A 12,836-nucleotide genomic window follows, 5' to 3' on the forward strand; every position below is an offset into this window, starting at 1 on the left:
TAACTCTCAGATAAATACATGCAGTATATCATCTCAAAGCAAACTGAACTCAACACATTTCAGTGGCAGCACATTCATTTAAACAGAGCCATGAATACTATATAAGGGAATAAAGTGTTCCTCTCAAAGATGCAAACCTGATGTATTCTCAGGCTATAAATACCATCAGGATTCAAAGTGGGCCTTTCCTGACCAATACATCTCTGACAGCAATGGAAGATGGGTATCTTGCTTTCCCATTTATTTACCCAACTATATTACTCGTAAAAGTGCTAACAAACTTTCACTGTGTGCTCACCTCCCCTTGTCACCCAAGATGACCTATGTGCCATAAAAAAGAGTGCTCGCACTTACAAACCATGAGGTCTAATCTGGAATTTGTGCATTTTGCCCTGTGTAAAGTTGGTATAAATGCCAGCCTAGTCTTGTGATCTTACAGTGCTTTCCACTTACTTGCCAGGAGGAGTGGAAAAGTCAGACACTGTAGTCCTGTGAGGAGCAGGGAGTTGGACTTGATGATCCTATGGATCCCTTCCACTTTGAGATATTCTGTTATTGTATGATTCTAAGCCTTTAACCATGTAGCAGCATATGAACTCATTACAGAAACACAGCATTTTATGATAGCTTTTTAACGTATAGTCCCTTTCCTTTTGTCACTGAAATGATACGTGGGGGAGAAAAATATTTTTTAACCATTAACACCCACACATAACTCTTCAATAATCTCTCCCTTAGAAAACCTCCACAAGCTGTATTTACCGTGTCCTTCTGAGACTTCTGATAATTTGACAGTTTTCATACATGTAGCATACTGAATTTTATGCACCGTAACTAGGTACGTTTAATAGAACCAAAAAGATACCTCATCCTCTAATTTCACCCAGAGTTCTTTTATATTTGCATCTGACCAGGTTATCTGGAACTGCTGCTGAACTAAAGCCTGATCTGGCTGAGAAATTATCACCAGCCCCTGAAATTCACATAAACTTTTGTCAGTGTAAGTTGGATTCCACAGAATAGCAGAGCCGATGTCTGAAGCAACACTGAGCATTGCTCTGTATTTCACTTGCTCACTAGAGAATACTGCTTCTTTTTAGGATTTGTTCCAAGAAGGAAACATAATTCCTAGGACTCACAATCCACTGTCTTGCAATAGTACAGGACAGATATGGAACATCACTGTTATTTTAATTATAATAATTAGATCCTGTCCCTGCAAAGATTATACTTAGGACTGGTGCTCTCTAAATTTTCAGTTTCTATCTCTGGGGCAGTAAACTGCCCTCATTCTGCATTCAGAAATCTCACTGCATCAGAACTGCATATGTAGATCATTGCTATTTAAAAGCTTTTCATTCCCTATTACAGGCATTTCTTCTGTTGAGCTAAAGTGGAAAAAATTGTGATACCTAATGGTTTCCAACGAGCATTTACAGATCTGCAAATGTGTGAGCTGAAAATGCCTTCTGAGCACAGATTTTCTCCTTAAATGTATGTGTTGCAAAGCCTTGAAAAGCAGCATGATACTGCATCAAAACAGCATTTCAGTCGAGATAATTTGGTTTACAGCTTAAATCCATACATTTTCTTTTCTGCATGCATTACCAATTTTAGCATGAGTTTATAAAACCTGAAATCCATTATGAGCCCCAGAGAACTGCAAGTGTTGTCTTTCTCAAAGCGTGGAAAACAGCAGCACACACCTCTCCGTATCAGTGCCTTGTGGAAACACCATCTGCAAAGAGCTGAGACTACCTTTCCTGACAGTCCTTGACCTCTCTACCTTGTCCATCTCTCAACTGGCAACCTGTCCAGTGGGACACTCGCAGAGTAATTTCACGCAGACCACCTGACAGCCATGAGACAGGAACGATTCAGTGCCTTGAGCCAGGCTGGGCATGTGACTAATGAGCAAAACACGTTACAGTCTGCTGCTAATCCCTTGAGCCTCCCAGTTGTTTGTATGCTTCTGGTTGGTACATCTTCAAGAGTCAAGGTGGGGTTTCCACATATAGATATAGATGAAAGGATCGTGTGACATGCCCACAGGTGCCTTCTAATATATTATCACACTTTTCTCCATATATAATGCCTTCTTGAGTTTCTTTCCTTAGTTTTATTTTGAGAGGATATTTATGTGGGCATTGCTAGAAAAGCAACAAACCTAACTATGAAAGAGCCAGTTTGGTAGAAATTCTGCTTCTCTTAGGTATTTTTCCACTTACAAATTTTCTCAGGCCTCAGAAGACTGGCTGAAAATTCTTAGCTTCACAAAGAAGACCTGAAAATGTTGTGCTTCCCATAAAGTTTCAATTGCTTTTGTTCAAGAGAAATACGAGTGTTGATGGGATTTTACTGATCAAACCTAGCACTGTATATCCTATTAAACTTTTAAAATATGTAGACAAATATGAAGGAAATTTATTATGGCTTGTGATTTCAGGACAGCAATTGCCATCTATAATAAAAATGTAGTTTTATTTGTATATGAGTCCTAATTTGGAGCAGAGGGGAAGCTCTTCAAAACACTGAAATCAGCTGGAGTACAGCAATAAAGATACATACTACCTGCAGGCATAAGGAACACAAGGGGTACCGCTCTGTGGGGAAGACAGGAGCAGTGATACAGAGTCCGGTACCACACTCTTTGAAAAGGTACAAATTTCACTTCATTCTGCACTGGCCAGCTCCAGGAGCCAACTGTGCCCCAAACTTGTACTCCCTTCTTCTTGTTTAAGAGTTTGTTCAAAGCCAAAACACCTATTAGTGCCAGTAGAAAATGCCCTTCAGGAGCATAGAAAACACAGCAGCTCCATATAATCACAGAACTACAGATTACATAATAAGCATTTAACAACTATGCGTACCACGTACTTCACCATGCAAGTTTATTTCATTTTTCTGTTATTTCCAGAAATAAGAGTAAATAACTAATGGTGGCAGAGGCCAGCTCACTGCATTTCAATCTCACATTCTACTCTTCATACACAAACAGGAATGAGTTGGTCAAGGGACAAAGAAAAAGCAAAGAGAAGGCAAGTTCTTTAACAATATCTAAGCATTCCTAAAAATGCAGATATAAACACTGAGGAGAAAACCAGCATTTGTTAAGTCTCTGCAATATGACTGTAGCTACTTTTCAAAGGATTACACCTAAAATTTATATATAATATTGAATAAAGAAATATAAGGGCTTTAATCATAATGACTCTCACATTACAGGAAACACTGACAGCACAGGTCAGGATTTACATTTTTCTTTTTCACAGATTTTATAAAATGTCATCTCAAAAAGCAAGCATGGAGCATAAAAATCCTGGATATTCAGCAATCAGTTTTAGTACATAATTAATAATAATGGTCTATTCATATATGATTACATAAAATGGATATGGAATTTTAAGGGGCAACACTTATTATTCTGTTACCATAACTTTTCATATTCTTGACTTGATATTCTTATCTCCAAGAAAAAACAAACAAACAAACAACAAAAAAAAGCAAACATAAATTACCTGTAGTGAAATTTCATACCACATGGTGTTAAACTGTTCATATCAGGTTTTTAAATTCCAACCTTAGATTCAATTAGTTAAGGAGAAAAAAACAACAAAGAAAAATTACGCACATTCTACTTCCTTCTGTGCAGCCATTAAAAAGTGTGACATTCCAAAATCAAGTCGACAATCACTGAGAAATCTGAGGAACACAGTGTTGTACTTAGAATATAGCAGAAAAATAAATGAAACTTTTAGTGGTTCCTTGCAAAAACAGATATGGACACTGGTGTTAGTACAGTAACTCTGTGACTTACTCACATATAGATGTGAATTACTCAGTATGAAGCCACAGAAAAGTAGACATGAGAACAATTTATTTTATCTCACTTACTGGGACCACTCTTTATGGAGGTGGTGAGATGATGTTGGATAGCCAACTCTGCTACAACCTGCAGAGCAGACAAAGATGCAGCACAAGGAACGAGCAGTCCTAACATCCAGAAGATTTCGTGAGTCCCGCAGTAGGAGGAGCTACTTCTTGTCAAATTGCTTCTGCTAGCAGGTCCAGTATAGTCAACAAAGCATATATGTGCATTCACAGTTTTCACCAGCAGCCTTTCTCAAGTTCCCGTGCAGCACAAAGCATGTGTTTGATAACAGCCAAGTCTAAGACATCTCCAGTTGATCCTTCAGTTAGCCTTTATGCCCTAAATACTAGTAAAGTTTTTTGCAATAACTAGTTACTCCTTACAAACATAAAACTCATTCCAGTTCCTAGTTTTAGCTTGTAAGGAACGCAGGATCAGCCCTTGAAAGTTCTTTACCAGAGGCTGGGAAACCCTCACAAGTGAAACAAATACAGTCTAAAAGGAGACATTTATCTCCCTCTACCTGCAGAGTCCTTAATCCTCCTACCCCAGGGAATCGTTTTCCTGGACATAGCTACTTCAGGTCTTAAACATGAAATAAACTCAAACCTTACAACCTGATATGGCCACAGTATGTCAAATCATTCAGACTGGAAGTGATGGAACTCCTCAATTATGCCTGTTATTTAGTGAGCTGATACATTTAGTATTTGGAAATGCCTTTCTGTACTGGTTAAGAAATTAATGATCTGCTTTAACTGGCTATGTCCCAACAATGGACTTTCAGACCAACAACACCCACCAAGACATCATGCATAAGAACTTTGTGTAAAGTCTCTAGCTTTCCATTTGCTCAAGGAAAGAAGCACAAGGCGATAACCTGTAGGATTTTCTTTTTCATCAAGAACCCTGATAGCCCTCACAGGTTTGTCTCATCACGTGCAGAGGAAAATGTTAGACACACAGAAGAAACTAAAAGTAAAGCTGAATTACCTACCCATTCTTGAAAATCACTTTTTACTCTTGTAGGAAAAGGTATTTTACATGACACACTTATTATGACAAATTAATCTGAGCTTTGTCATCATACCTGGCTAACAACTCTCTAAGAAAGTTCAGGTTTGGTTTTGAAGAAAATAAAAAATGCCTATAGAGAAGTGATACTGCCCAGTAGCTTTCCTCAAGCTTAAGGCCGAGTTAAAAGCTTTTATGTACTCCTTATCTCTAGCAATCATTTATTCCATAGACAGGCCAAGTTCACTCTAACTGTTCTATTTCCAACTGGAATGTGGAGGTTCATTGAGGCAACCCAAACTAGATGCCCAGCTCACTAAACACAAATACCCAAACAAGTACTGTAACTTCTTCGTGCTCTAACGTTGTTTCTCATTTCTCCTAACTCTTAGGTTCTTTGTACAGCTGGCTTAGGCACTGTATCAAGTGTGTTTAGGGGGGAAGGGACAGGAGAAGGGGGAAGACAGCTCATTGTACGTCAAAGCAAGGCAGCAACCTAGCAACCATATATTAAAAGGTGTGTGTGTTTTTGTGGGTGTCTGTGTGCCAGGAATAACTGAAGCAGATATTATTCCATTTGTAATCCAAAAAATGTGAAAAGGCAAGGGGAGAAACTCCAGCTGTTGGTCTATTTTGGGGTCTGTCAAAATCCACTTTCACAAATACAGAATCTTAACACTTTCTATCCCATTTATCTTAAAAATGAATGCCTGGACCGAAGCAAGTTCTTAGCTTTGGTTTGAAAGAGACCCCTGAAACCAGGAGCCAACCTTCCTTCATGTACTACGCTTTCTTCCAGCTGGTAATACGCACAAATCAAAGCGGCAGGGAGGTTGCCTCAAAGATTTCACTTTGGTTTAGAGGATATTGATCTAGTGTGTCACGAAAGCACTAAGTACTTTTTGATATCTACATTTCATTTATCAAATATAAGTGTCAAAGATTCTTGGGGAGTGGAACTAGCTTTGCAAACATTTACATGACTAAAAAGTTTACCTTTCTAATTTTGCCAAAGTTTCTCAGTCCTCGAGATAACTGAGAGTTTAGATCTGTAAATAAACACTCCCACCCCGTCATCATATGTGGTCCTGGGGCTGCATATCAAGTTCGAATCACACTGTCCCACCATGCCAGTGTGTGCCTCGCCGAGAGGGTGAAGACAACGCCAGGTCTAACTTTCCTGCCACCAGATGAAAGCGGGGGGGGGAGAGAGGGGGACAGGAGGGGGCACATCCCAGGGCTCACCCAACACCTCGCCCCTCCAGCCACGCTCCTCACGCTGCGGCTCCCGACACCCCGTGGCAACCCTATCACAACAGCACATTGCCATGCAACACCGGCCCCAGGCATCTCCTCCAGGGCCACCTCGCCCAGGTGTCCGCTCCGACTACTCCACCACCACCACACCAAACCAGGACCAGCAAGGCAAGGGGAGGGGGAGTTACCTTGTTTTTGACCCCGCAGTGGCAGCAGACAGTCCACAGGTACTTGAGGGTCCTCCACAGCAGGATGATAAACAGTCCCCCAAAGAAAGTGACCATGGATGAGGCGAGGAAAGCCCACCACATGCGCTGTCCGCGGCTATCGCAGGGCACCTCCATGGTCACCGGGATGATGAGCGCATCCATCTTGGGCACATTGACGGGGGAGGAGGACGAGTCTGTGTTGAGATTGTTGGCGTTGATATTGTTACTCATTCTAATGCCGCCGCCGCTGCCGCCCGGGTAGGAGCCGCCGCCGCTGCCATTTGCCATAGCTAACAGCGAGCCGGGCGCGCAGGGGCTTCCGAGAGCTCCTCCCGCCGCCAGCGCCCCCCAAAAAACCCATCACCAGCCATATTGCTGCTGCCGCCGCCGCTGCTCAGCGGAGAAAGAAAAATTATAAGAAGAAAAGGAAAAAAAAACACCAAAGGAAAACAAATAAAACAAACAAACAAAACAAAAAAAAGATGAAGAAAAGCGACGGCACAATCCCCGGGTCCCTCTCAGGAGCCGACAGGCCGGTGAATTCCGAGCGTCCTCCTTGTACGGTGAAAATAATATATATATAAAAAAAAATAATACTAAAAAGGTAGGCTCCTCCTCAGATTCCCACCCCTTCCTTCTCCCGCATACACAGCCCCCACCCCGCCCACCCCCAAAAAAATCATCCACCACCACAAACTGATGCCTCGGAGCGTCTGTCCAGGATACCCAGCGCTGCGACCCCGCTGGCCTCAGCGGGGATCTGAGCCTCCGCCGCGGATCCTCCCGGAGGTGTTCTGTTATTATTGTTATTAGTCTTTAACTTGTTATTAGCTATACTCAGTCCCCCCCGCGCACCCTCCTCCTCCTCTTCCAAGTCCAGCCCCTTCCTCTCTTCTTCCTCGCTCAGCGCCGGCAGCAGCCTCCTGTGGCTCCTAATTCATCCTCCGCTGGCCCATCTGTGCGTGCGCTGCCGCCGCCTCCTCGCCCATCCTTCAGGAGCTCTCTCCAGGGCCCGGGCTGCCGCTCAGGCTGTTGCTCCCACACGCGCAGAGACGCCGCTGCCGCCGGCTCCCCGCCCCTCCCTCCTGCCGCCGGGCAAGGCGACGGCCCCGCGCCTGCAGCCGCGACCCCGCGGGGAGGGGGTGCCGACCAGACCCGGCCTGGCCCGGGACACCGCGCTGCCGGGGCTGGGGGCGCGGGCTCGGGCAGGGCTCAGGCGGGCAGGGCTCGGCAGGGCTCAGCAGGGCTCCCGGCGCCCCACGGGCAGCGCCGCGCCGCGCCGCCGCGCTTCCCTCCCGCCTCGCGGCCGCTGGGTCCCGCTGGCGGAGCCGCCGAGCGGCCGCTCTCGGGGGCAGCGGGGGGGATGCCGAGCGCTTCACAGGTGGCGGCGAGGCGGTGCCCGGCCGCGCCGGAGAGCTGCCGCTCCAACAAGTCCTGCCGGCCCAGGCGGGTCCATCGCCGCGCAGCTCAGCGCTCTCCGCAGCCGCGGTGGGGCGGGGGCAGGCGGCAGCGGCCCCCCCCGCGCGGCCGTGCGCGGGGCTAGTTTGGCGGATGTCATGACGCAGCGGATAACGCACGGCGCTGTCACGGCCCCGGCCCCCGCAGCCCCGCCGATCTGTGTGTGTCACCCCCCCCGTGCCCATCTTCCCCATCCCTCCCCTGCCGCCGAGCGCGACATGGCGAGCGCGGCCACCCCGCAGCCCGGCTGCAAAGGCCCCCGGGGGGCGGCCGGGCTGGGCTTGCAGATGGGGCCGACGGAAGGGGGTAGGAAGGGAGGGGAGGGGGTTGCGCCCGGGGCCTGCGGGAGGCGCTTGAGTTGCAGCAGCAGGTGCCCGGGGATGCGAGCGGGGGTGGGGCTGGTTTGGAAGCGCGGTAAGAGAGCGTGAGAGAAATATCGGGGAACCTTGGCGTGGGTCCGTCTCTGAAGGCGTTACTGGTTTGTTTCTAATTGACACGGGGAAACACGGACAACGCTCCGCAAACTCGCCGTGAATTGCTGCGCATCCCCAAAACATTCCTGAAATCAACCTTTAGAAATATACATGGCAATTTAATTTAACGCCCTTGCTGCCGGGGGTGGTGGTGGGGGGTGAAATCCAGCGAGAAAATGTAGACTGTTTGTCTCCTGCTTTTTTTTGTTTGTTTGCTTCAGATTCCCATTGAAAAGCAACGGGATTTATTTGTTTGTTTATGTTTATTTATTTAAATATATACATTAATAAAATCCCCATTTTGGCACATGGTCTGTTCACCCAGTTGTCTGCAGAAAATACTATGCAGATCCTCTTGATATCTTTCCAAGGGTAAAATACAACAGCCTGTGTGCACGTGACATTTCCGCATCTGATCTAGTCACTACACATGCACAGAGCCACCATTATGAAATAGTAATCTCTTAACCTTTAGAAGTAGTAGTCCCTGTAGCTGCATCTGCTAGGGCTTTGTTTATTTTGGTTTTCTACTTAAGTGGCAGTAATGAGATTTTATGAGTTCTCAAAGCTTTTTATGGGGCTCTCAACTCCACTTTTTTGTGCATTAACACCACCATTTGTCTAATTTTTTAGTTTATCATGATGTCTCACTTCAGCCTGTTCCTTCACAAGAATGCTTCTTTTTTCAAGAGGGGATTAATAGAGGCCTATGAATAAAGAAAGTGTTAGACAATAATAGAGAGGTATATGCAAGTGAGAAAATACTGTATTACTGTGTCCCAGAGGAAAACTGATAGTTACATAGTGCACCTGAAGCAGCCAGTTGCCAGGAGGCTCTTGTGAGAAGGAATTAAGCGGAGGAATTCTTGATGCAGAAAACAAGTCAGGGTGAAAAGAAACTGCATGTCACAGCTGCCACATGCAACGCCAGCCTGCACTGCCACAGCTGCTACCCCCTGCCCTGTCTTTTGTACCAACCCTCCCCACAGCTAGAGAACCAGCTGCGCCACAAAGTTTTGTCCTGACAGGATCACACACCCTGGGACCTGGGCACAGAACCTGGTCCTGATGGTAAGGGATATTTCTGGACTGGCGTTCAAGAATTACCCTTTGTACAGCTGCACACATACCTACACATCCTTTTATCCATCAGCAAACCCCAGAAGTGGAGCAAGGACAGGAGCAGCATAACCCAGTCACTCCATGTCTGATCTTCATAAGTGCCTGGTACTTAGAGATGCTCTTACAGCTAATGGCAACCACAAGCCCTTTGCACCTTGAAAGACCTGGGCAATGAACAGCAGTAACAGAGCATATCACAGGGAAAGCTTTTGCACGGTGAAGTTTCTTCTCTATTCTGGTCTGGAAGATAACAAGGGCTGGGTCTGTGAAGCCATGGATATGGCATATATCTTCTCTTGCTGTTGTTCGAGAGGGCCCAGATCATCTGACAGAGAGGCTATAGTCTGAAAGTCTTTGTTTTCTCACTTCATACATTCAGATGGCATGAGTTAAACAGCATATTTGACCCTGGGTACTGTTGCAGCTGAGTGCTGCAGACATAGGTTTCATGAGCCCTCCATGTGCAACCAGGACAATTGGGCACTAATGGTCTATTCTAAAATAGTGTTCCCATAATACTGTACCTACAAATAAAAAAGATGGCAATAAAGAAAATCTAGATTAAAGCAAAACAAGTGCACTAAAGTATATAGATTGTACTTTAAAATAATTTGCTTTGAATCTATTTACACAACATTTACACACAGATTTTTGACAGGGGTAGGAGATCTGTTGTGATCACTTGTAAATAACAGATTTTATGGTCTGTTACTCAAAAACTATTCATAAATAAACCAACACACCCATTAGGAGTTCTAGATTACAAATTTCACACTGTATACCCAGGGGAAAACTTTTCCTGTTATTTGTATAAACAGAACTCCTCTTATGCTGAGAACAAATAGTTCTCAGTTCTATAAATATTTACGGTGAAACTTACATACAAAGTTACTCGTTGACATCAACTGGTGAAACTTACATGGACAGTGAAAAGTTTGCTTAACAGGAATTATCTGCTAAAGACAAAGCATACACAAAGTGGGTAACTTTGTATTTTGTTCACCAATTTGTTAACATAAGTGGACAAACGACTCTTTGAGGAGTATCACGCTCAAGCATCATATGAGCTTTGTCCTTTATGGGAAGGAAAGGCCTGCTTTCTAGTACTGGTTTTATAAAGTGGAGTTTGGAAAAGCACACCAGAGCTGCATGCTTCATTTACTGTGACAACAACTGCATTTCACGTTGCCTTCAGACCAAACAAGTTTTGCCAGCTGTCTTTCCTGGAGAGATCTATTTCATGCAAACAGAAAATTTATGCGGATTAGTTTTCAGAAGAGTTTTCCATTTAATATTTCAACTGAAGAGCTCAACATTTACTTACTCAACAATACATTCAGAACATAAGGAACACAGTGTTGACCTTTGTTTTTCCTGTTGCTACTATATAGCTTAGGCTGGGATGCAACTGTGCCAGCCTGACATAAATCTGGAGGGTTTGGTTCCAGAAAGCAGTATTTTAGTAGCAAGGAAATTACTCCTCTTTATGTAAAACAGTTCCCTCTTGTGGATATTCTGTGTACAGTATCACAGATGAAGTATTTAAAATATTCATCAAACCTGGATCTTTGCAATTAAAAAACCCCTCCATTCAGCAATGATCTCAACACACAGGACAATCTTGAGCATAGCAATTAAATTTACAAGTAAGGAAGAACAAGCTATTGCATTTAATCAGACATAATTTACCTGCAAAATTGCTCATTATCAGTAACAAATTATTTAATTAAGTGCAATAAACACAACAAAGCTGAGGAATGTTGTATAACTGTACCAGTATGAGACAAGTATAAAGCACAGAGCTTTTTTTTTTTTTTTTTATGAAAAAAACCTTTGGCACACTCCAATAAATCAAACCATGATTAAAAAAAGAAAGGAAAACATACACTACATAAAGAAAGGAGACAATAACAGCAAACCAGTCAGGATTTCCAAGGCTCCGTGTACTAAGTACTTAAGACAGAGAAACTCTTTGGAATGAGAAATCATTCAATTAAAAATCAAGAATCCAAGCAAATAAGCGGCAAAGCTTCACTGGTAACACAATACTGCACCAGAGAATTATTTAGTATGACAGTTAAAAAACACATATGAATGGAGTAACAGTGTAAGATTTCTATGTTCTCTAAATGACTACATTATACATAGAATATATATTTTTTGTTAAGAAACGAAATGTGAGAGAGTAAACATGTACTCCCCAGTTTTGCCAAAATGTGCTTGGTCTAAATAAATGTGGGAAAATGATAGAAAACAATTGCATGTTATTATCTTGAGGGAAATTATATTTTTAAAAGGCTAAAAGCCTATTATTTACCAATATACAATAAACTTGTTTGCCACAACTTGTTTCTTTAATGGTTATATATAAAACCTTGACAGTTGATTAAAGGTGTAGAGTAGATGTTGAACAAGCAGCTTAAGGTTCTCTAAAGGTTTTTAACTTTTCCAAATTAAAAATATCCAAGTTCTAACAATTAGGTAGGTATTTATTGCCTGCAACACCAGGCTGCAGGTTGCTACATGAACAATCCTTTATAGGATGCACTCATTACTTTATGTGATAGTTTAGCCAGCATAAAACACAGAATCACAGAATTGTCGGAGTTGGAAGGGACCTCTAGAGACCATCTAGTCCAACTCTCCCAATAAAGCAGGATTGCCTAGAGCACATTCTTCAAAAAGGGCACTCCACAACCTCCCTGGGAAGCCTGTTCCAGTGCTTTGCCACCCTCATAGTAAGTTAGTTTTTTTGTCACACCTAAGTGGAATTTCCTCTGTTCCAGCTTGTGCCCAGCCCCTCATCCAAATGATTACTATTTGTGTCCAGCAGCCTCCTCCTTTACTTCTTTGCTGTCACTGTAGACCATGCTTTTGGCTTTTATGTAACATCAGTAGCTATGGCAGTACAAGAACTTACACACAGAAGAAAATAATAAAAAAAATAGTTTACTAGTCAAAGGGGTAGCTTTGTATTCCTGAGGTCAGTGGGACATCTGGTCTTGACTTCAAATGATGGAGACAAAATATCAACCATACTTTATATATAGTCACAGATGTCTTACATAATTAGCTCTGAACCCTGCTTAATACTATTCCTACTTAGTCCTGGCAGATGGTGAAAAATAATACATTTTTAGTTATTAGAAGGGTACAGGAAACAAAACCTTATCATTAAATAATTTGAGATATTTTTGTTTTAATGCAAAATGTTTGCTCTCTGACATGCTGAGGAAGATTATGTGCTGATACAAAATACATGTAAGCATGAATCTGCCTGTTTTGTCTTAAAGACTATAAAGAATAAATATTTGCAGGATGTGATACTAATTTGCATATAAAAGTATCATAGCTGCATATAACTATATATTTGCATGTTACAAATTATTATCTTTAGTCTTTGTTCTTTTCATAGAATTTAGTAAAACTGTT

General features: G+C 43.1%; 1 protein-coding gene across 30 annotated transcripts in view; it reads right to left on the minus strand.

Annotated features, from left to right (window-relative positions):
• KCNMA1 (potassium calcium-activated channel subfamily M alpha 1) overlaps positions 1-6,996 on the minus strand; it is a 452,424-nt gene extending 445,428 nt beyond the window's left edge. For 29 of the 30 annotated variants that reach the window (XM_051619783.1, XM_051619775.1, XM_051619765.1 and 26 more), the window contains exon 1: positions 6,331-6,965. In XM_051619783.1, the coding sequence (XP_051475743.1) occupies positions 6,331-6,639 (309 nt within the window). In that variant the 5' untranslated portion in view covers positions 6,640-6,965. Of the gene's footprint in view, positions 1-6,330 lie in introns of all 30 variants that reach the window. The other variant, XM_051619774.1, reaches the window with a different exon arrangement.
• Positions 6,997-12,836: the final 5,840 nt, after the last annotated feature.

This window comes from Apus apus, chromosome 4 (genome assembly GCF_020740795.1).
Source record: "Apus apus isolate bApuApu2 chromosome 4, bApuApu2.pri.cur, whole genome shotgun sequence".
NCBI lineage: Eukaryota > Metazoa > Chordata > Aves > Apodiformes > Apodidae > Apus > Apus apus.